At 43.7% G+C, this 22,757-nt stretch overlaps 1 protein-coding gene across 1 annotated transcript in view; it reads right to left on the bottom strand.

The window, feature by feature from the left end:
- The window catches only part of TNN (tenascin N), a 51,693-nt gene that overhangs the window by 10,381 nt on the left and 18,555 nt on the right, over positions 1–22,757 (bottom strand). Inside the window, exons 5-9 of the mRNA XM_087726444.1 lie at positions 22,311–22,400; positions 12,811–13,074; positions 10,779–11,042; positions 6,630–6,760; positions 4,365–4,497 (exon numbers count right to left, since the gene is read on the bottom strand). Of these exons, the coding sequence (XP_087582570.1) occupies positions 4,365–4,497; positions 6,630–6,760; positions 10,779–11,042; positions 12,811–13,074; positions 22,311–22,400 (882 nt within the window). The remainder of the gene's footprint in view (positions 1–4,364; positions 4,498–6,629; positions 6,761–10,778; positions 11,043–12,810; positions 13,075–22,310; positions 22,401–22,757) is intronic.

Here is a 22,757-nt window from a genome sequence, read left to right as displayed (position 1 = left end):
CAGCTCGCGGAGGATAGGTGTTATGTGGGTGTACCGAGGTGCACCCACGATCGCTCGCGCGGCCGCATTCTGGACTAGCTGAAGTCGCCGGATGCTCTTCAAGGGCAGCCCCATGTAGAGCACATTGCAGTATTCCAGCCTAGAGGTCACAAGGGCACGAGTGACTGTTGTGAGAGCCTCCCGGTTCAGGTAGGGTCGCAACTGGTGCACCAGGTGAACCTGTGCAAATGCCCCCCTGGTCACAGCTGATAAATGATGGTCGAAGGTCAGCTGTGGGTCCAGGAGGACTCCCAGGTTGCGAACCCTGTCTGAGGGGTGTAATGTTTGACCCCCCCCCAGCCTGAGAGATGGAACACTAACCAAGTTAGTGGGAGGGAAACACAACAGCCACTCGGTCTTGTCCGGGTTGAGCACAAGCTTGTTAGCCTTCATCCAGTCCCTAACAGCTTCAAGGCCCTGGTTCATCACGTCCACCGCTTCATTGAGTTGGCACGGGGCGGACAGATACAGCTGGGTATCGTCCGCATATTGATGGTATCTTATCCCGTGCCGCCGAATGATCTCGCCCAGCGGTTTCATGTAGATGTTGAAAAGTAGGGGGGATAAGACCAAACCCTGCGGCACCCCATATGTTAGGGGCCTAGGGGTCGATCTTTGCCCTCCAACTAACACCGACTGCGACCTGTCCGAGAGGTAGGAGGAGAACCACTGCAAAACAGTGCCTCCCACCCCCACCTCCCGCAGTCGTCGCAGAAGGATACCATGGTCGATGGTATCAAAAGCCGCGGAGAGGTCAAGGAGAACCAGGATGGAGGCATGGCCTCCATCTCTGGCTCTCCAGAGATCATCGGTCAATGCGACCAAAGTGGTTTCTGTGCTGTAACCAGGCCTGAAGCCGGACTGGAAGGGGTCAAGATAGCTAGCTTCCTCCAAGGACCGCTGGAGCTGGTAGGCCACCACCTTCTCAACAACCTTCCCCACAAGGGGAGGTTGGAGACTGGACGGTAATTGTTAAGAACGGCTGGATCCAGAGATGGTTTCTTCAGGAGGGGTCTCACCACCGCCGCTTCAAGTGCGGAGGGGAAGACCCCCTCCCAAAGGGAGGCGGTAACAACCGCCTGGATCCAGCCCCGTGTCACCTCCCTGCTGTTAGCAACCAGCCAGGAGGGGCACGGGTCCAGTACACAGGTGGAGGCACTCACAGCTCTCATGGCCTTGTCCACATCCCCAGGGGCAACATCCTGAAACTCAACCCAGCGATGGTATTCCAGATTATCCCCCTGTACCTCGGCTGGATCTGCAAAGTCGGAGTCCAAGTCCGATCGAAACCGAGCAACTTTGTCCGCTAAGAACTGGACGTATTCCTCAGCCCTACCCTGCAAGGGGTCCCCCGTCTCCCTCCTATTTAGGAGGGAGCGGGTTATCCTAAACAAGGCGGCTGGGCGGGACTCAGCGGACGCAATCAAGGTGGCAATGTAAGATCTTTTTGCCGTCCTAATTGCCCTGATGTACTCCTTGATGCAAGATGTCAAAAGTGCTCGGTTCGATTCGGACTTGTTGGACCTCCATAGGTGCTCTAGGCGTCGCTTCCGGTGCTTCCTCTCCCGGAGCTCCTCGGTGAACCAAGGTGGCCTCCGGAATCCGCTGCCTCGGAGCGGCCATAGTGTGTGTTGGTGTGGGACGAAGGGGGTCAGAACACAACTGCATTTTAGGACCGTGTCACTGTATTTGTCACCTGTCAATAATCTTGTATTTCTCCAACTCCTCCATTTTTTTCGCTATTTTATAGATTAGATAAGAAGAGAAGTCTAGCTTCCTTTGAGGAAAAAAAGAAAGGAAAAGCAGGCCTCTGCCCTTAAGAAGTCTCCTAATAACATTCTGTAAAGTATACTTCAGAATCCTGCTGCCCCTTTTGAAATTCCCTTATCCGTTCCTGAGACCCTGACAGCTTTCTGCTCGTGGCCACCTAAATTGGCCTCTCTGGTCTTCGTTGTCTAATATGTCTTCTGAACAACATGACTGCTTGAAAGCTATTACTTGGTCATTGAGAGCTGTATGTGCTTTCCTACTAATAAGTGTGCTATTTTTTTAAAAATGTATCTTCTTTTAACTGTTTCCTTTTGATTCTCCAAACAGGGAAAGACACTTGGCAAAATTTTAAATAACAAATCTGTCTATTCAGTAATACGTGGCCTGACAAAACCGCGGTCCACTAAAGCGCGCCCGATTAAAGCGCGTCGCTGACGTCATCAGCAGCGCGACAACAACGACCACAGAGAAAAAAGGGCGCTTTAAAAAGAGCTTTTAAAGCAAGCCGATTCACGTAAAGGTAAGGGTTAGGTTTAGGGTTAGGGTTAGGGTTAGGTTAAGGGTTAGGGTTAGGTTTAGGGTTACGTTAAGCGTTAGGGTTAGGGTTAGGGTTAGGTTAAGGGTTAGCGTTAGGTTTAGCGTTAGGTTTAGGGTTAGGGTTAGGGTTAGGTTTGGGGGGGTTAGGTTTAGGTTTACGTGTTAATTTTAGCTTTACCACTCACAGCGTGCTTTTTTCATCGCGCTGTGATGACGTCAGCTACGCAGTTTCGGCGAGCGAGCTTTAGTCGACCGCGGTTTTGTGGTGGAACCCAGTAATATTCCATTTCATTTAATTCCACTCTACTTCACACCACTACACTCCATTCCATTCTGAATTGGTAAACTGAACTGAACTCCCATTATATTTTCCTATATTTAGTGGCACAAATAGTGACATTTAGTGGCAATGTGGTCTTTGCATCTCATGTGTTTTACAAAAAGAACTTTCAAAGTATAAATATGAAGAAATTAAAATACCTTTTTTCTGATTATTGATTATTTACTATATGCTCTTTATTTGATCTATTTAAAACAATCAAAGTGTCAGGCCTGCCATTATATTCCTTTTAGAATTTTGGCCTGTCACACTATTTCTTATTTCATTATGCTGTTTCATTAGTATAGTTGATGGGAGGGGGAATAGACAGGAGTAGGATTGTGGAATGTATTGTTTTCCTTCTTTTCTAGAAGCCAAGGTCATCTTTTGTCTCCACACTTTTACACCTGACCAGAAGCAGCTGGACCATGTGATGAATTGTGGGTGTGGGGACAAGATCATGAACTTTTAACTGGGTGGAATTCTGAGGTCATTTCCAGAAGTGGGATTAACACATGTGCTAAAATGTCTGCTTTATTAAATTGGAACTTTAAGGATTGTTTTGCCTTGGACTCCGATTTAATTCCACATGATACTTGGAACGCTGACATTATCCCAATTCTCCCTTAAGATATCAGCATCCCAAGCTGGGAAGCTGTAAGGGCGTACTGAATCAAAGCTCACAATTGCCTTGAATCATTATTTACCAATTTAGGGACAGCAGGCACACTTACATTCCATAAAATTAAAACTGAATAATAGGAATATGGCACTTGGAATTACTACCAAATCTATAGAAATCTCCCAATGCTGACATTTTTGAAACTACTAACCTTCATCCTATTTCTGAATAGCTACCGCTCTTCAAATTTGACGATTATTTCTTTTATCAATTTTGGACCGTTTTCAGACTAGTTTAATAGATCAATAATATCCCCACATGAGAAACAGAAGTTCTAACTTACAAAATGAAAATGCAAACATTGCTTAGTCTATTCTAAGCCGCTAAGTCTTTTTTGCATTTTTTATGACAGCATCAAATACTTGGTTATAAATATAAGTATTTTTTTTGTTATTGTGGTTTTCCGTGACCCGACAAAAGGGCGAATGTCAAAACCGCGCCCGACTAAACCGCATCACTAAAACCGCGACGTCATCAATGCGCTGAAAACATTGTGGCGACAACAGCGCGGAGACAGAAGGGTGCTTTACAATAGCGCGGCGACAGCGATTTAACTTAAGGTAAGGGTTAGATTTAGGGTTAGGGTTAGGTTTAGCATTATGTTTAGGGTTATGTTTAGGGTTAGGTTTAGGGTTAGGTTTAGCATTACATTTAGCGTTACATTTAGGGTTAGGGTTAGGGTTAGGGTTAGGTTTAGTTTTACAGCGCGCTTCTGTCGCCGCGCTGTTGTCGGCGCGATTCAGCGCTCATTCGTCGGAGCGCTTTAGAACACGCGGTTTTGTCACCGTGGTTTAGTCGGGCGTGGTTTTGTTGTTCGCCCTTTTGTCGGTGAACCGTGGTTTTCAGTTGCATATTTTCGTACTAATATTTCCTTTCCAAACCATCTTTTACCAAAACTTCTTGCTCCAGGCAAAACTCATCCCAGTTCAAGTTTATTCCAAGTTCCTTCTTCTTTTAAGGACAAGATACATATGCATAGCACCAAAATATTACAAAATGAAAGTTCACAAGGCTTACTTGTAGAAAACGTGGTGGCCACTGTTTGACTCCTGCGGTCTCCCTTAAAGGCTGTAATGTATATGGTGTACTTAGTACCACGACTCAAGTTTTCTAGAGCAAACCTTTGATCATTTGCGCCAAGTTGCACTTCCTGCCACAAAGAAGAAAGAGACTGAAATTATATTTCACTAACACATTAACCCTCCATTCCTATGAGCTGCTTTCTCCCAAAGCTCAGTGATAAGATCACTGGGGATCTTAGCCAGGTGACAAAAGATCCATGCTGCTCTTTAACTATGTGAAACATTAAAATGCAGACTATGTGAACAGAACAGGACGCATTTATATTCTCATTTACACAGGGGATTTTTGTTTTTATTTCCTGACTCACAAATGCTCTTCAACCATTTTGCAAACCCTATCAATCTTTAGGGTTTTAGCTCCCTGCTGCGGTTTTGAATGCACAGTTTTTATCACCATTGCTTGTCTAATTTACTTTTATATTTTTAGGTGCCTTTTTGATAGTGTAATAAAACATTGTGTGTTTGCAGCATAATATTTAACACTGAATGTAAAGCAAAAACGTCCCCTCATACTTCGTGACAGTTTGATCTAGTGGTTAAGGCAGCAGCCCAGGAAGCCGGAGACTGTGAGTTCTAGTCCTGCCTCAGTCATGAAAGACAGCCAGGCAACCTTGAACCAGTTACTGTCTCCCAGCTCAACTCACTTCACAGGGTTTGTTATTGTAGGAAAAATGGGAGAGAGAGGTGTAGGAAGTTATCACCCAGCCCTCTCCCAGAAAAATGAAATATCCTAGGAAATATTGAAAAGGCAGAATATTTCTCTGGATGTGAAAAGAAATGAAACGTGTTTTAAAAGACAGAATAGCTGCCTGTAGCTTTCCTGTCCATCCCCACTTTGTCAATGGGCCATTAAGAAGGCCAAGCTAGTCCACTTTACATAACAAAGACTTCTCCACTTCATCTCCAGGGGATGGGATTAAAGCATGGTAATATTGGCCCTTTACTCAACTGACCACATGGCATCTGAGAACTCAACCAAACCTGGATTCAAAACACGTCCTAGAGAGTTGCCCCTGCATGGCCCCATGGGAGTCTGACAACCAATCCACACCTACACATTTTTCTGTATCAGGGATATCGGCATCCTCCACAGACACAACGTGACTTTCTGCAGAGAGGGCCCTGCAGCATATGTCTGTGAGATGGAATGTGCATCTGCAGGACCAATGGTGGCGGGGTTAGCAGTTTTCCTAGAGAGATATCTGGATTAAGAGACAGCACAGTTGCAAACTGGATGGGGAGTGGGAAACAGATTCAGGATAGCCACACCCTATAAGGTTATAGCTTTAGTTGGCAAGATTCTGTCCGTTCAGTGTAAATAAGTAAAGGATTGAACTTGATTGGATTTCACTTGGTTGCCTCTGAGATTGAATCTGACATCCATGCCTGAGTCTGTTTTTGGCTCTTGGAGATTAACTGGATTAATCCCTCGCAATTTTCCTGAGAAGGTTTTCAGAAGTGATTTGCCTGCTTCCTAGGGTTGAGAGAGAGGGACTGGCCGGGCCCCAATATGGGACTAGAACTTACAGTCTCCTTGTAGTCATATAACTTGCATTTAAGATCCTCCTTGCAGATTTTTGCAGCTGACATAAAAATCCAACTTGCTGCTCATTCCTTTCTTGCATTAGTGTCCAGGCCGGGAAGAAAACTTGTATTTTCCAATGTGCTGGGCCTCTTCGTGAGACATCATTTGCTGATAATTGTAGCTTAGTTTCTATAAGCCATTACTTGACTGCTATTGTAAGAATGCCAATGCCTGAATTCATTCTTCATCCTCTTATATATTATTTCCCTGCCCTATAATTTCTTTTTATTTTGAAGTAATTATAATAGTTACGGTACTTGTTTTTATTATGAAGTACTTATAATAGTTGTAGTTGTGAATAATTATTGGACTAAACATATTATTTTATCAAGTTTTGGGCCACAGAATGTATTTTGTTTACTTAAACAAATTGTACCAGGTTAACTTGCGTGTTCTTTTGGTTTTAGTGTGAGTTGCCTAGAACTGCAGAAGAAGGTGACATAAAAACATACACCATGTACAAAAGAAGGCAAGGCAAGACATTAGAATCAGGCTCAATTTATGGCAAATCTAGATGTGTTGTTGTGACTGTTGTCTGAAATGATCTAAGTGAGTCTGCCATGTGCTAATAGCTAGGTTGACCAATTTCACAAGTGGTGCATTTAGCAGGCTTACCTTACTGGTGCCACCAGGATGTTGATAGGTGAGAAGATAGCCACTGATTTGAGCATCTGGGGGCATCCAAGTGACTACTCCACTGGACTGTGTCACATCTGATACACGGATATTCTTTGGTGGATCAATATCTAGATAAAGCAGTGGCCCGTGTGAAAACACCCAGAAAGCTATTATGAGAATTCAAAAAAACTGTAATGCATATTCTATGTTGCCTGTGTTGTTGAGTGGAACAGATTCCTCTTTGTTCTACGTATCTTCCTCTTTTCCCTGAGCAGTTATATTTTAAAATACTTGTCGCTGCTGTCATGGTTTGTCTCAGAAGAAGTAAACTATGGTACGGTAAAAATATTGTCTTTTGGAGAGTACATATCTGTGTCCATATAGTTTTCTGAACAACAATGAAGCAGTGCTTTGTTACTGCCCATTTCCAGAATATTTTTTTTCAGTTCCAAAATTTCCTGGCAACTCGTCTCACAAATCACTGTCTTAATTTGTCCCCACATTGAAACTATACAGGGGGCACCATTCAGTAGCCTTATTGCCAAGGCAAGATAAGGCTGAGTCGTCAACGCAATTTATATTGGCATTTTTCCCCTGCCATGTAGAGACTGGAAGTTAGCATATTAATTCAGCCATTTGGATGTGTGCTAAGAAACAGAGAAGTTAGCAAAGAATCGACCCCAGAATATGTAGTTGAGAAAATGTATGCACATGCCTAGGAGATACTGAAGTAGGTACTGAGAGCCAGCAGTAATAGAGCCGAGGTGGCGCAGTGGTTAGGGTGCAGTACTGCAGGCCACTTCAGCTGACTGTTATCTGCAGTTCAGCGGTTCTAATCTCACCGGCTCAAGGTTGACTCATCCTTCCATCCTTCCAAGGTGGGTGAAATGAGGACCCAGACTGTGGGGGCGATATGCTGACTCTGTAAACCGCTTAGAGAGGGCTGAAAGCCCTATGAAGCGGTATATAAGTCTAACTGCTATTGCTATCTTGGAATCCAGCTATTACTTTTTCCTTTCATCCAAGATATAAGGGTTTGGAGTACCTATTAGGGTACATATTCTACGTATACTGGCATGGCCCTTTTTATATTGAAGAATGACCAACCAGCTCTATCACCCTGTAAGATACTGTACTCCTCAATTCTATACATGTTATCTAAGAATTTCAGGAAATAGGGTGATATATAATTTACAGTAAGCGTATATTTTTGCACTATAAGGGGCCGAATCAAAAATCTCATGGATAAATGTCTTTGGAGTGACATAAAAGAAAAGAGGCAGATATATATGCAAGGGAGATAGAGCACAGTTCTGTAAGAAAAATTCTAATGCCCCCCAAATGATGAAGCTGAAAGCTGGAGATCTATGACACAAATCTAACAAGGGATCTTTTATTTCAATTCTACTATCATTCTCTACAAGCTTTCAAATTATCCATTTCCACTCGTACCTTCCTACCCTGCAAAGAGAGTAGAACCTAATTGGATATTGGATGTTCACTCCAGGGGTGGGTTTCTCGCCCCGTTCCAACCGGATCGGTTGGAACGAGGCCGGCGGCGTCCTCACGCACGCACGCGGCGTGCGTGTGCACACACGCGGCGTGCGTGTGCACGCACGCGGCGTCCTCGCGCACGCACGCGGCGTGTGTGTGCACGCAGCGGCGCACGCATGCGTATTAGCGTCTGCGCGATGCTCCAGCTGCTCCTGGAGGATCGCGCAGGCGTTCTGCGCATGCGTGGAAAGCGCGAAATTAAAAAAAACGGGTAAGGAGCGGGCGCAGGTGTGCGGGCGCGCGCGGGCGCGGGGGGGGGCTTCGCCGTTCCCGGAAGTTACTTACTTCCGGGTTCGGCGACCAACCGGATCGCAGGGACCGGTGCGAACCGGTTGAAACCCAGCCCTGGTTCACTCCCTATTTAATTCCAATAACAGGGAGAAAGAAATACTTGTAGAATAATTGACTGTCAGTCAACAGAGGGTGCTGCAGGATTCCTTATATACGTTAGGTTTGTCCCCAGCATTTCCAAAGCAGCCCTGTTCATGCAACCGTGTAGCTGGAAAATATATAGTACAATTTATACTGGAATACATAAGGAAAACAGTATAGAACTCATCACCTCTGGTAGCAGTAATAGTATATCATTGTCATTTTCAAAGGACACCCAAGGTGCTTTTTCAAGAGGCAACTGGACTTTCTGTTTTTTATTTGAAGATGTTTCACTTCTCATCCAAGGGAAAGGGAAATCCAAGGGATGAGTTTAAGTTTAAGTTTAAGTTTTATTTTATTTATATGCTGCCCTATTCCCAAAAAGGGACTCAGGGCGGCGAACAACTTAAACGGGCAGGGGAAACATACAATTACAAAATAGACATTTAAAATGACCAACAACCACACCTGTCAAGAGGGGAAGGGAACTCATCAACCCCAGGCCTGCCGACACAGCCAGGTTTTAACGGCTTTTCGGAAAGCAGGGAGAGAGGTGAGGGTCCGAATCTCCGTGGGGAGTTCGTTCCAAAGGGCCGGAACTGCAACAGAGAAGGCCCTCCCCCGGGTCGTAGCCAGATGGCATTGGCTAGTGGATGGAACACAGAGGAGGCCGACCCTGTGTGATCTAATGGATCTTTGGGAGGTAATTGGCAGCAGGCAGTCTCTCAAGTACCCAGGTCCAATACCATGAAGGACTTTATAAGTGATAACTAGCACCTTGAAGCGTATCCGGAGACTGATTGGGAGCCAGTGCAGCTCACAGAGGATAGGTGTAACGTGGGTGTATCGAGGTACACCCACAATCGCTCGCGCGGCCGCATTCTGGACCAGTTGAAGTCTCCAAATGCTCTTCAAGGGCTGCCCCATGTAGAGCGCATTGCAGTAGTAATGAGGAGCAAAATGTCTTCAAAGAAAAAAACAGAAAGTCCAGTTGCCTCTTGAAAAAGCACCTTTGGATAAAAATATGGTGGATTAGCAATAGCAATAGCAGTTAGACTTATATACCGCTTCATAGGGCTTTCAGCCCTCTCTAAGCGGTTTACAGAGTCAGCATATTGCCCCCACAGTCTGGGTCCTCATTTCACCCACCTCGGAAGGATGGAAGGCTGAGTCAACCTTGAGCCAGTGAGATCTGAACCGCCGAACTGCAGATAACAGTCAGCTGAAGTGGCCTGCAGTACTGCACTCTAACCACTGCGCCACCTCGGATTATGAAAAATATTTTTAAAAAGAGGATAAAGTTTAACCCTCAAGTTATTCTTGTTAGGTATAACCACTGATTGTAGTTTTATAGAGACTAATCTGATTTTGAACCTAACAACGGCAGCGAGACGGAAGAGAGCCGAGGTGGCACAGTGGTTAAATGCAGCACTGCAGGATACTTCAGCTGACTGCAGTTCTGCAGTTCAGCTGTTCAAATCTCACCGGCTCAGGGTTGACTCAGCCTTCCATCCTTCCGAGGTGGGTAAAATGAGGACCCGGATTGTTGTTGGGGGCAATATGCTGACTCTGTAAACCGCTTAGAGAGGGCTGAAAGCCCTATGAAGCGGTATATAAGTCTAACTGCTACTGCTACTGGTGGCACAATACTGGAAGAAGGAAGATTTACCTACTATTCAAGAATGGACACTAAAAATAACAAACTTAGCAGAGATGGCTAAAATATCAGCATATCTTAAGGATCATTCAGATGGGAAATATAAACTGGAGTGGAGAAGATGGATTGACTATATTCAAAATAAATGCGGGACTAAATCATTCCAGATAGCTTATGATTGAAAAAGCAAGGAATGATTTAATTTGTTTATAGTTAGCTTAACCAAAGAGGAGTTAAAGCACAAATGAAAGATGAAGTTATTTTTAGTTTATTTTAGAATATGATTGTTAAAGATTTATACCCTGTATTTGCTCTGGGAAGTCGCAGGGGGGGAGAAGGGCTCGGGTGGGGGAGGGAGATAAATATTTGTAAAATCCTTTTTTTTTTTAGAATTTTCAATAAAAAAGAAAAAGAAAAAGCACCTTTGGGAGAACTATGAACCTGGATGACTAAGAATTCTCCATAGACATTCAAAGAGCACTGTTTCATTAAATTTAGGTTATTCAGAACCTCTGCAGGTTAAGAAATTCCTAATCCACTCCCACCACCCTACTCAAGTTTACCTGTCATAGTTTTTGTGCTTGCCCTTTTGCTCTGCTGGCTTCCCTTCACTGCCCAGATGTGGAGAACATATTCCATGCCTGGTTTCAGGTTTGTCAAGGTAGTCTTGATGTTATCCTTCCCAACAGGTACCTCTCTCGTTTCTCCATCAGCAGACATATAGCTGAGGATGTAATGTTCTACAGGTGCAGAGGCCTTGTTCCAAGACACAGTGACTGAGTTCTCTGTCACTTGGTCTGTTTTCAGATTGGTGGGGCCATCGATCTCTGTGAACCAAGGTACAGTTTATTGCATTTTTTCCCTCAGTAACATTGGATTATAGGTTCCATCACAAAACCGCGCTCAACTAAACCGCGCCCGACTAAACCGCGTCGCTGACGTCATCAACAGGATGACAACAGCGCGGAGACAGAAGCACGCTGTAAACTCTAAACCTAAAATTAACCCCTAAACCTAAACCTAACCCCCCTAAACCTAATCCTGAACCTAACCCTAAACCTAACCCTTAACCTAACCCTAAACCTAACCCTAAACCTAACCCTTAACCTAACCCTAAACCTAATCCTAACCCTTAACCTAACCCTAAACCTAACCCTAACCCTTAACCTAACCCTAACCCTAACCCTAACCCTAACCCTTAACCTAACCCTAAACCTAACCCTAAACCTAACCCTTACCTTAAGTTGAATCGGCTTGCTTTCAAAGCGCTATTTAAAGCGCCCTTCTTTCTCCGCGCTGGCTGTTGTCGCCCTGTTGATGACGTCAGCGACGCGGTTTAATCGGGCGCGGCTTAGTCGAGCGCGGTTTTGACGGGTCACAGGATTATATATTCTTTTTTTAAGTTCTCCATTTTCTTAAAAGGATTTGTCAATCTTTACTGAAGTGACCTTATGGCCATGTATGAATTTGAGCATAACTTTTAACAACTAAATATCAACATTATACATTATGTTTGTTTCTTGATGTCTGAAAATTTTAAATTAACGGATCACTAAAAAGGAAGCAATAGTCTGGGGAATTTATTATTGTTTCTGAATAGTTCTGTCAGAATTGTTGTCACATTCAGCTTCAGCAAAGGCAGGGAGTTTCAGAAGCATTATACATATAACTCTGCCATCTTGTTCTTAACGTGCCTGATATAACAATTACTGAAAAGAGGAAAGTGTGGTTCATTGATGTTGCTAAATCGCATGGTGCTAGGTTGAAAGAAAACAATTCAAAATACTGGGACTTGCAGATTGAAATAATGCTTATGGAAAAAGCAATCTATTATTATACCAATAATGGTTGGATACCTTGGAGTGATACCTTAAGTACTTCTTCTATATCCAGAAATATATTGGATCTGAACACTCTAATTCAGTGTTTTTCAACCACTGTGCTGCGGCACACTAGTGTGCCGTGACATAGTGTAAGGTGTGCCGTGGGAGAATTACTTTATATATAGTCAATATAGGCACAGAGTTAAAAAAATTTAACATTTTCTAATGGTGGTGTGCCTCGTGATTTTTTTCATGAAAAAAGTGTGCCTTTGCACAAAAAAGGTTGAAAAACACTGCTCTAATTTACAAAAAGCCACCTTGCTTGGTAACGGCTAAATTCTTAAATGCCAGTTTAATAATTCTTAGTCCTAATTTAGGACTTGAATTCGTTTTCATCCCTCTTATACTGCGAATCTAACTGTAGATTACCCATATATAATATACAGACATGCATACATGCAGATATATAACAATATATGATTATCATATATTGGTAATTCTCTATAGTTCATTCTTTGACAATCAGTATTTGCTTGACATCTTTCAGGTTCTAAAGTCACAAACTGAATGTTACTTGTTTTGACACAACTGAGAAAGGAAAAGAAGATACATGATTCTTTCAGCAGACTGTAAATCTTCAATCTGATGCCAGAGTTCTAATACTCCTTCACACGTAACTTGTACAGTTCCACATGTTAAAAAGAACTACACTGAATAGAATTAAAACACAGGAACTCATGAAGATTTCACGATTTCATATCTATGGAAATACCTGTTTCAGCTGCTGTGCTTGCCCTTCTGCTCTGCTGCGTTCCCTTGACAGCCCAGATGTGGATAACGTACTCCATGCCAGGCTTCAAGTCGACAAGAGTAGCGGTTCTCTTGTCCTTGTCAATGGATATTTGTCTGGTATCACCACCAACTAAGTTGTAGCTCACTACATAGCCGTCAATGGGAGCCTGGGCTCCATTCCAAGAAATGGTTGCTGTGTTTTCTGTTACTCGGTCGGTTACTAAATGTGTTGGGCCATCAATGTCTAGGAAGGAATTAAACATTTAAATTAGGACAGTGATTCGGACAAGTTTTCCATTGTCCACCATTTTTCGAGGGTAATTCAGAATGTTTTGATGCTTGGGGGTATACAATCCACATGGCACTCTTTCATCCCACCAGTTACAAAGGGCCTAAGCAGAAGTGGGTTCCTACCAGTTCGCACCAGTTCGGTAGAAGCGGTTCGTCAAATCTACCGAACCGGTTAGAAGAGGTTCCACCAGTGGACCCGGAAAGCAGGCCACATGTGCAGAAGAGGTTCCAAAAATTTTTTGAAACCCACCACTCACACACACACACACACACACACACACACACAGAAAGACAGACAGACAGACAGACTCACACAGAGAAAGAGAAAGAAAGGAAGAAGTAAATAAAGAAAAAAAGAAAGAAAAGTGAGAGAGAGAGGAAAGAAAAAAAGGAAAAAGGGACAGAGACACAAAAGGAAGGAAAGAGAGAGAGAGAGAGAGAGAGAGAGAGAAAAACACATGGCCGGAAAGCCACTCCCACCAGGTCACATGGCTGGCAAGCCACTCCCACAAAGGAGGCCACACCCACAGAGTAGGTTCGAAAATTTTTTGAAACCCACCACTGGGCCTAAGCCAGTGGTAGTCAACCTGGTCCCTACCGTCTACTAGTGGGCATTCCAGCTTTCATGGTGGGCAGTAGGGGTTTGCTGTAACTCTGCTTTATAAATTTTATAAAGTAAAGTTACTTCCCTACTTTATAAATCACCGTTACTGTGGAACCGGCGGGCGGTTAGAAAATTTTACTACTAACAGAGATACAAAAGTGAGCGGTAGGCATAAAAAGGTTGACTACCCCTGGCCTAAGACAACCTGAGAAGATTTTATGCCTGGGACTAGCACAAAGAAACCTTCCCACAGATGGTGCTCACGTGGATCAATTCTGTCTCATCTGTTCTTTTAAGAGCAGTCGGAATTCACCACTTCTTTTGCAACCTGCTGGTTTCTTCGCCTAATACAGATTTAAATGCTAATCACAACATCTGTCCACAAGCTCTTGACAGAATCACACCCATCATATTTTGTTTTAGAAAATCTGTTTTGCCTTCTCCTCTGCCTTCTGTGGTGATTTGTAGCGGTATACATCTCTTTCCCCCATTCAGATCTTTTCACTGAGAATCATCGCCACTGTAAGGCCATCCCCCCTTATTGTTTCGTATCTTGTTTTACCTCTTTTGCAGTAGCAAAGAATCTTTGCCTGAAGCCCAGATTTTCCAAGAGACTAGGGGGTCGTACTTCTGGAACTGAGACTTACTTACTTACTTACTTACTTACTTACTTACTTACTTACTTACTTATTTATTTATTTATTTATTTATTTATTTATTTATTTATTTATTTATTTATTTATTTATTTATTTATTATTAAAATTTATATGCCGCCCAATCCCGAAGGACTCCGGGCGGCTTACAAAAGGAAAAGAGAAGAAAAAATAAGAAAAAGACAGTTTAAAATCACAAAACACATGCAATCATTCTAACCGGGAGCTGGACCTCAACAATGAGGTCAACAGCCCCAGGCCTGCTGGAACAGCCAGGTTTTAACAGCTTTCCTGAAGGCCATGAGAGTGGGTATGGTCCGGATCTCCGGGGGTAGCTGATTCCAGAGAGTCGGAGCAGCCACAGAGAAGGCTCTCCTCTGGGGGCCCGCCAGCCGACACTGTCTAGCTGACGGCATCTGAAGGAGGCCCAATCTGTGGGATCTTACTGGCCGCTGGAAGGTATGTGGCAGTAGACAGTCTCGAAGGTATGTTGGCCCTAAGCCATGTAGGCCCTACATTGTAGGGCTTTAAAGGTAATAACCAACACCTTGAATTGCGTCCGGAGACCAATTGGTAGCCAGTGCAACTCGCGGAGGATAGGTGTAACGTGGGTGTACCTCAGTACACCCAATATCGCTCGCGCGGCTGCATTCTGTACTAGCTGCAGTCTCCGAACGCTTTTCAAGGGTAGCCCCATGTAGAGCGTGTTGCAATAATCCAGCCTTAGCTTTCTCTGCTTGCTCTTTCAAATATATACACCATTTATGATCGTGATTCCACCCCTCAGACAACCCATTCTTAAACTGAGTTCTAGCAAAACTAGTTCTCCTCCCATTGCTAGCATTGAAGTTGCTCCTTCAGGAGTTCACTTGCTTAAAAATAGATGTTATTACACAGGGGATTATATTCAGGGTCTTCAGCTGGACATCTTACTACAGCAAGACAGCTCTGGCACATTTAAAACTTCAAACTAGCCTAATTCCTGGGAATCCCCAAAGAATCACTGTTTTGTATTCCCCATAAGAGCCGAGGTGGCGCAGTGGTTAAATGCAGCACTGCAGGCTACTGCTAGATCAGCAGTTCAGCGGTTCAAATCTCACCGGCTCAGGGTTGACTCAGCCTTTCATCCTTCCGAGGTGGGTAAAATGAGGACCCAGATTGTTGGGGGCAATATGCTGACTCTCTGTAAACCACTTAGAGAGGGCTGAAAGCCCTATGAAGCGGTATATAAGTCTACTGCTACTGCTATATTTCAATCATGTTTGTTTCTGGCATAATTTCTCAAACACCCCCCCCCTTCCTCCTATGATGCATTCTTTTCTTCATAAAAACTGTTTTCTTTTCAGCTGTACCATTGATAACCACAGTCCTTCCAAAGGTCTGAAAAACTCCACAGAAGTAGAAATGCTCTCCAACTTTTTCTTGGAAAGAGAGCCTGGTGCCCTGTGAAAGGGATTTAGAAAGCCTTATTACTTAGGTTAGCATGGAAGAAATATGCTTTTATTTGATAGCACATTTGTTAGATTTTTTCAATCAAATGGGTTGTGATGTGGTAAAGTTTAGTGTCTATGGACCAGGGGTGGGTCTCTCGCCCCATTCCAACCGGTTCGGTTGGAAAGGGGGCCGGCGGCGTCCTCATGCACGCGTGTGGCGCACGCATGCGTACTAGCGTCTGTGCAATGCTCCAGCTGCTCCTGGAGGATCGCACAGGCGCTGTATGCGTCCTGCGCATGCGTGGAAGCGCAAAACTCATCAAAACCAGGTAAGGAGCGCGGGCGGGCGGGTGAGCCCTTTGCCGTTCCCGGAAGTTACTTATTTCCAGGTTCGCCGACCAACCGGTTCGCAGGGACCGCCGCGAACCGGTTGAAACCCACCCCTGCTATGGACAGTGTAAGAACTGTAAGGACTTCAAGGTAAACCAGACTAGGAAACCAAAGTCATCTAGGCTAATACCACTATTACTATAAAGATATAGTAACAGAAATGATACTTATATCTGAATGTGCTTTCCTGCCCTCTCTGCAACTTGGCAAGAACGAGAAAAAATTTTGTCCGAGCCATTTTTTCATGTCACATTTCTTCCCCAGACACAGAGTATCTAACCATTGCCTTGGTAGCAACTTTTCTTCCTGTTCCTCAAGGTCATTCCCAATGACCTATAAGATCTCACAGGCTGGGCCTCCTCCGGGTGCCGTCGACCGGGCAATGCCGGTTGACGACCACTCGGGGGAGGGCTTTCTCTGTAGCTGCTCCAGCCCTGTGGAACGATCTGCCCGCCGAGATCCGGACCCTCCCCACTCTCTCGGCCTTCCGTAAGGCCACTAAAACCTGGCTGTTCCGGCAGGCCTGGGGCTGTTGACCCCGAAATGAGGTCCAGTCCCATCTAGGACTGAGTATATTTTTAAATCTATCTTTTTCCCCCCTATATTTTAGTTTTTGACTTTATTTTTGTACTTGTAAGCCGCCCGGAGTCCTACAGGATTGGGCGGCATATAAATTTTATTAAATTCAAATTCAAATTCCTTCTTCAATTTACAAAAATAGGAATGAAACTGCTGTGTTTATTCCAAACTGCTCTCACCTGCAAATAATTGACGGAGGGGGGGAGTAGAAATTCCAGCTGAATGTGAACAAGTATTCTGCCTCTTTCCCCCGGGAGCACCAATGTGGTTTACCATCACCACCATCTAGTTTCATGGTGAGTTCCCTCAAATTATAAATAATTACTTAGATTTCTGTATAATTTGGGGTCACTTTAGACAAGTTATGTGGAGTCTGCTTTTCTGAGAGCAACTCTTTTGTGCGGCTAGACTAACATTCAAATGACCTAACCACTTGGCAAAAGTTGCCTGTGTGGTTTTTTTTTCACAGAATTGGCCTAAAGCATCTTGTGGCGGGCCAATTCCATGATCAGAGCCTGCGCTGATCCCTTGCTCCTCAGGAGTTGGATCATATTTTCCTGTCTCGTATGTAAAATCATGCTTGGACAACTAGAGGTGTTTCCCACCACTGTGTTAGCATTGTATACCTGTGTGTGTTGGTAGAAAGCAATACCAGCATAAAATTTGGCAACCTGTCAGCCTCTGCTTTGCTGCTGCTTTGGCTGACATTGAAACGGGGAGGGGGGGCATGGTATTTGGGAGGGGATTACTAATTGTGCTGGAGGAAGATTCTCGAGTCTCTGCTGCCTGTCTTACTGCGCATGCGGAGGAGGTTCCCGCCAAGGCCAACGGCACCGACATTCCATCTTGGTGATGCCTTTCGAAGTTATCTCACACCTGACACTTGGAAGAATTATGATTGGACTGTAACTGGGAAGCCAAAGGGTGGGGAATGGGTTATTCTATATATCATTTGCTTTCGCGCCTAAATAATCAGTCTTCGCTTTGCTATGCTTCTAATCATTTATAATTAGTAAAAGTACACTTGATTTCTATCAATGGAGTCTCGCAGCTTTCTTTCCTAATTATTCAATGGAGGAGTGCTGACACAACCCCTATCATGCGTCTATCATGTCTCTTCTGAGTCACTGTCAAATAGTATTATCCTAATTTGTGAGGGTGCCATAATAAAGGCAAGGTGATTAGCTTTCTAATCAGAGAGGAGCAGACTTTTATCTCCCAACTCTCCCCAAACACATATAAGGCCTAGCTTTCAAAATATAAGGTCCCTTCCAAATCTGTTAATCTGTTCATTGCTGACAAATCATAACAGAGTTTACCATCTTGAAGCTGTAGTGCAATGGTTCCAATAATCTCTTTTTCATACAGTGATATAGCTGTAGGTACTGAATGTGATGCTTTTCAGATTACCTTGCTGGTTTGCAGGAGTGTGTCCTCAGAGAACCTATTTCTTTTAAATAAAGGACTGGTTTTAGAGAATTCCTTCCTGGTTCTTACACGGTTGCAAATACCTCAAGAAAAAACTTTGTTTGCTTATGAAAACATTCCATTGGGAGCACAACTGTTTCTTCAAATATATTAGCAATAGCAATAGCAGTTAGACTTACATACCGCTTCATAGGGCTTTCAGCCCTCTCTAAGCGGTTTACAGAGTCAGCATATTGCCCCCAACAACAATCCGGGTCCTCATTTTACCCACCTCGGAAGGATGGAAGGCTGAGTCAACCTTGAGCCGGTGAGATTTGAACAGCCGAACTGCAGAACTGCAGTCAGCTGAAGTAGCCTGCAGTGCTGCACTCTAACCACTGCGCCACCTCGGCTCAATACTTAAGACAGCATCAACTCCTTCTTCCGAGAAGCGTTCTGATCACTGAGGCAAATGGCAGGAGGTAATGGGTCTTCACATCATGTCCCTGTGCCTCCTTCTTGCTTGGCCGATGATGAGTTAAATAAAATTCTATGTTAACAGACAAAGGCAACTTCCTCTTTCTTGCTGATCTATACTAGTAAAGGTAAAAGGTTCCCCTGTCCAGTCATGGGGAAACTCTAGGGGAAAGTGCTCATCTCTGTTTCTTAGCTGAGGGAGGCAGTGTTGTCCGAAGATACTTCCATGGTCATGTAGCCAGCATGACTATACAACACCAAAATGCACAGAACATTGTTACCTTCCCACCAAAGTGTTGGGTTTTATCTATTTATCTATTCACATTTGCATGCTTTGGACCTGCTAAGTGGGCAGGAGCTGGGACAAATAATGGGAGTTCATTGTGGCATACATCGTTCAGCTCTTGAACCCGGTTGCCAGCTGACAAGCCCAGCATCTTTAACTGCTGAACCATCTCACTCCCTGGCCTATATACCCAGGGCTGGATTTAGATGAAAAGAGGCCCTAGGCTATTCCACTTATGAGGCCCTTTCACCTCCCATTTTTAAGTTTGTAAATTACATGAGAGACAATAAAATACATCATTACTGTGATATATCTCAATATATATAGCTGGCCTTCCGACGGAGGGCGGCTCTGCTCTTCGGCAAAGGCAGCGAGGCCAGCCGCCTCCCCTGCTGCACTCAGCTGCCCGGCTCGGCCCCCTTGCCCTCACCTGGCTGGCCGCTGATGGGCTCCACATCGACGGGGCGGCTACTGGGAGCGGCCGCGCCTCTCGCCCGACCGCCAGTGCCGGGAACGTGGGCGGGCTCCCCAACTGCCGCAGCACTGGAACAATCTTAACCAATACATTTTTATGTTTGTTTATTAGTCATATGCGTAGAATTTCTCCTTATTTTCCGTTCAGTGTTTTAGTGTTCACTGTTTTTAGAATAGTGTAATTTTAATCTTGCTAACAATTTGAATGTAGGCCCCTCTTGATCTTGAGGCCCTAGGCTGAAGCCTAGTTAGCCTATAGGAAAATCCGGCCCTGTATATACCGCATGACCTATAAGATGTTGCTTAGAGAGAAGCGAGGCTTTTCAATCTTATGTAGTTCTTAATAAATTTATCTTACTCTCTAAATATAGGGAATGTCTATTAACATTGAATGATAGCTGGGCAAGACTTAATATGCAACCAAGATGAATTAGAAAATGAATAACATTTTCTAATTGGGATCTAATGCTACTTAGTTATTTGGTATCCTTTTAGCATTCTGCATGTTCTTAGAAGCACATCTTCTAATAAGACTTCTGCCCGATTCAAATCTCCAGTCAAAGGGACATTTTCTGATCAAGCCATTTTCAATGTTCCAACCAAGAATAACTAGCAAAGCTTCACTTACACCAATACTGTCGTTTGTTTGGGTTATACAATGAGAAGCAAAACTGCATTGACATAACTTGCAACTCCAGCAACTTGCCCTCTAAATGATATCATGCCATGCAATTCATTCTTGGATGATTCTGAAGGCAAATTTGTGGTCTTGGATCCACTTGTGGCCAGGAGCTTGGTAGTAGCCATCCCACACAGAAGCAAAACATGAACCAACCAAAAGTTACAAATGTACAAACACATAACATCCTGATGTTTTAATCTGAAATAGTCAAAGCAACCTGGGTTAATCTCTGATACATTTTTACGCTCTACATGGGGCTGCCCCTGAAGAGTATTCGGAGACTTCAATTGGTCCAGAATGCAGCCACGCGAGTGATACTGGGTGTACCTAGATACACCCATGTTACACCTATCCTCCGCGAGCTTCACTGGCTTCCCATCGGTCTCCGGGCAAGCTTCAAGGTGCTGGTGATTACCTATAAAGCCCTACATGGCTTAGGGCCTGGATATCTTCGTGACCGCCTCCTGCAACATACCTCCCAGCGACCAGTAAGAACCCACAGGGTGGGCCTTCTCTGGGTACCGTCAGCCACGCAATGTCGGCTGGCGACTCCCCGGGGGAGGGCCTTCTCTGTTGCTGCTCCGGCCCTCTGGAACGGGCTACTCCCTGAGATCCGGACCCTCCCCACTCTCTTGGCCTTCCGTAAGTCAATTAAGACCTGGCTGTTTCGGCAGATCTGGGGCTGAACTCCAGCCCCTCCATAATTGAGTGCATGTTGTGTTTTTATCTCATATTGTATTTTATATGTTTTTTTTAATTTTTTAATAGTAGTTATTGTATGTAAGCCGCCCAGAGTCCTTCGGGATTGGGCGGCATACAAATCGATTTATTAAATTAAATTAAATTAAATTAAATTAAATTAAATTAAATTAAATTAAATTAAATTAAATTAAATTAAATTAAATAATTAAATTAAATTAAATTAAATTAAATTAAATTAAATTAAATTAAATTAAATTAAATTAAATTAAATTAAATTAAATTAAATTAAATTAAATTAAATTAAATTAAATTAAATTAAATTAATTAAATTATTAAATAATTAAATAATTAAATTAAATTATTAAATGGTTTCCAAAGGCTGGAAGGCCAAAAGGGTGGTCATCATGACAACCCCATGCCCAAGTTTTCAGACTAATAACTGAAGATATAACAGTAGGGAATTTGACCTGCTAACATAGATGCATTTTCCTCTTCATGCATTTATTTTAATTATTAGCATTGAGCAGGGGTGTCAAACTCAAGGTCCGGGGGCCGGATTTGGCCCACGGGATGCTTAGATCTGGCCTGTGGGGCCACCCTGGAAACAGCCAAAGACCAGCCAAAGATGCCTCTGCCAGTGAAAACAGAGCTCAGGCTGGGCATAGCCGGGTAGGCAAGCTCCATTTTCACTGGCAGAGGGTTGCAGGAGGCCATCCCAGCTGAAACGGGAGCTCAATAGCCTGTTTTCACTGACAGAGCACTTGGGCCACCACAGTTGCCCCCGACATGAATGACGTTGAGCTGGCCATGCCCACCCCACCCACACCTACCCCACACCCCCGAGGTCAAACACAACCCTAATGCGGCCCTCAATGAAATTGAGTATGACACCCCTGAATATAATCCTACAATGTGGATTTCGGTATGTGGATTTCTTTGGGGAAGTTTCACTATAGAATTCAGGGCCAATGAACTTTGAAGTGGGGAAGTTTCTCCCTAAAATATATAACAGAAATTTAGGAGAAGATGATCAGAAAGCTTACAATAGTCCAATTAAGGGTCATAAATGACCATGTGAAGGCCATGCAGTCGAGGAAAGGGCACCACAAGATGGATTGTGCAAAAACCTTCCTGATCACAGAGTTGCACATCTAATCTCAAATGGTATTGTCCCAAAGCCCTTGCTACCTACACAGACACACACAGATACACACAGACAGACGTTCCATACATGTCAAGACTCTGCAGACCAACCATACAACTCACAGAGGTTGGGACCAGAATTAACTGGGATAATCCCCTTCCTTTCTGGCATGCGTGTTGTTTCTTCCTGGACACTAGCTTTCATTAAAATGGGATTGGAAAGAATGGGCGGAGCGGCAGTCTCAGGATAATCCAACTGTATGGCCAATTGATGAGACAGCTGTGAAGAGCAATAGTGCTTGTGCTGGAATATTGTGTGATGATGTCATTATGCTACAAAAAAGCTTTCAGTTTGTACCTGTCCAACCATGTACAGAAGATGGCTTCCCTTCAGCCTCATTCCTCACAGATATGACAGTGATCTTATATTTGGTTCCTGGCTTCAAGCCTATGGGCAGAAGAAACAGGGGGGGAAATGATAAAATGGTCTTTGACATCATTGTACTTTTATTCCCTTTTCTTTCAAAATTTAATGGGACAAGTTTTAAATTACATTTTTTGCATTTCTTCGATAATACGTCCAGAGTAATACTTTGATGACATATTTGAGGAAGAATAAAATTTCACTTTGGTTCTACATTATTGCACTCAAAATAATTACATAATCTTTCAACTGTTTCTGAGCTCAAGGAAGCTGTTAATGTAATGCATTAATGTTTTGTATCAGATTCTATTAAAAAAATATTTTGTTAAGTCTAGGGCTGCAATCTGCAGTTTTCATCATAGGCCCCACTTTATAGCCACA

This window comes from Thamnophis sirtalis, unplaced genomic scaffold (genome assembly GCF_051295495.1).
Source record: "Thamnophis sirtalis isolate CommonGarterSnake01/CBP01778 unplaced genomic scaffold, rThaSir2_p1.2 scaffold_12, whole genome shotgun sequence".
Lineage (NCBI taxonomy): Eukaryota > Metazoa > Chordata > Lepidosauria > Squamata > Natricidae > Thamnophis > Thamnophis sirtalis.
This window is presented reverse-complemented; position numbering and strand designations above follow the sequence as displayed.